General features: G+C 29.7%; 1 protein-coding gene across 1 annotated transcript; it reads right to left on the bottom strand.

Moving 5' to 3' along the window:
- Positions 1-388: 388 nt before the first annotated feature.
- LOC108782028 (putative nuclease HARBI1) lies at positions 389-1,716 on the bottom strand. Its single transcript, XM_018550178.1, is given in 2 exon segments — positions 389-1,320; positions 1,407-1,716. Coding segments are annotated over 2 exon segments (1,242 nt in total).
- Between the last annotated feature and the right edge of the window lie 453 nt (positions 1,717-2,169).

The raw sequence follows: 2,169 nt of genomic DNA, 5'->3' as shown, positions 1-2,169 counted from the left end.
ATATAACGTATTGAAATACAATTATTAAAAGATTATTTTTATAGAAGGAAATAAATAGGAAAATTATCTTTGATAGCTATAACGAGTAGATGACTATTTACTACCAATTATTTTTTTATAATTTGTTTTTATTAAAGAACAGTTCTATAAGTCTAATTAGCTATAATGAAAATGTAATGTTCAATCTAATGTCTTTCGTTTTTTTTTTCATTAAGATTACTATTGTACCTGTTACAGTAGAATTACTACTATTGTACTATTGTGAGTAGAGTTTTTAAATAAAACAATGTTTATCTTCCAATTGTGTGTCATGGTCAAATATTTTTATTTATAACTTTTTCATAATCATATACATAAATTTTTCATACTCAGTTATACATATACATATTTATTCCTGATCAAATATTTCTCTGAATACTTGCATTCTTCGATCTAACTGAACTAACAGTCCGCAATTAATATTTTCGTCCAAATCATCTATATTAACAATATCATTTAGTTCCTCACATTCCACATTATCATTAAAATTTTCATCACCACAGTCTAAACAAAAATTATGTAACATACATGCAGCTACAATTGTATTTGTAATAAATGGTAAATTGCAATATTCTGTAAAAAATTTAATTCGTCGAAAACGTCCTTTCAGATAGCCAAATGCTTTTTCTACAACCATACGCGTTGAAGAATGTATGAAATTAAATTCAGTTTGATGGGGAGTAAGGTGACCATTATCACGGAAAGGAGGAACAAGCCATTGTAATGATGGATATGCAGAATCCCCAAGTATAAATTTTCCATCTAGAAAAATTACTTCTCTATTCTCACAAGCTGAACTGTATAATGGTGACTTTTTTAGAATTCGTGCGTCATGAAGAGAACCCGGTTGACCACAATATATGTTAGTCAATTTCATATCCGAATCTACAACAGCTTGTAAGTTTATAGAGAAGTATTTTTTCCGATTACAATAATCTCTTGCATTTTCCACATTAGGTTTCTCTATCCTAATATGAGTACAATCAATAGCCCCTATTACATTTGGAATGCCTCTCTTAGCATAAAACTGTTGACAAACATATGCGACGTGTTGTCCATTAGGTCACTTAATAATATCATCTAATTTTGTTAAAATCCAAGCTGTTACTCGGCGAATTACTCGGAAGACAGATGAAATAGAGACGTTAAATCTATCTGATATTGTTCGTAGAGGTTCTGTGTTCGCCATGTGCCACAAAAATATAAGAAAACTGAGTTTTGCTTCTATTGGTTTTACTCCAAATGAATGTGAAGGAATATATCCACTTTCATGCAATTGATCTAAAATATATAAAGAATTAGAGGCCTCAAATATTGAAAACTCATGTTTAAAAATTAAAAATTTCAATTTTTTGAGTAAATATTACCTATTAATCGAATTGCTGTAATACGATTTAGTCGCAAATGCTCTTTAAATTCTAAATCTGTCCAACTATCCACAACATGAAGGTAATGTTCGACCCGATGTCTTTTATATCCACTCATCAAATATTTCATTAGGGGAAATAAGATTAAATCGTCATTTTCTTCAGTGCTTGAAGATGTATTACTGACTGAAAGACTACTATTATTCCAATCTGTTTCACTGATATTTGAGTTTTCTTGTTCTGTACTTGAACTGGTATTTACTATACTCTCCGTTAAAAGATTAACCGCTACTTTTTCTTGCATATTCATCTATATAAAGGTTATTTAATTGATAAATAAAATTAATTAATTTTGTTAACAAAATAAAATTATGTATGTATATATACGTATATATTATTACCTTTCACAAATAAATCGTTGTAAAATAAACATTAAAATAGAGCCTTGTTAAAATTAATGTTGGCACTTGGCAAATCCTTTATTGATGCAATTTGATATTTTGATTTTTTAATTAAAATTACAAACCGTTGATCAAATTCACCGAGTAAATATACCAGAATACTTTTCCTATTAGAAACACTAGTGTAAAGTGACTGCACTTCACTCTAGCGGTGAAATGAAAAAGCTAAATAGCGTTTCAGCTATAAGCCGACACTGTGTAACACTGTGTCACACAATGTTACACTGTGTTTCGTAGCTGGAAAGCACCCACAATTACCTCCTGCTAATGATACCGACACTGACGAGCAAACTGCCGAATCC

Source organism: Cyphomyrmex costatus, unplaced genomic scaffold (assembly GCF_001594065.2).
Source record: "Cyphomyrmex costatus isolate MS0001 unplaced genomic scaffold, Ccosl1.0 scaffold964, whole genome shotgun sequence".
NCBI classification, from domain to species: domain Eukaryota; kingdom Metazoa; phylum Arthropoda; class Insecta; order Hymenoptera; family Formicidae; genus Cyphomyrmex; species Cyphomyrmex costatus.
This window is presented reverse-complemented; position numbering and strand designations above follow the sequence as displayed.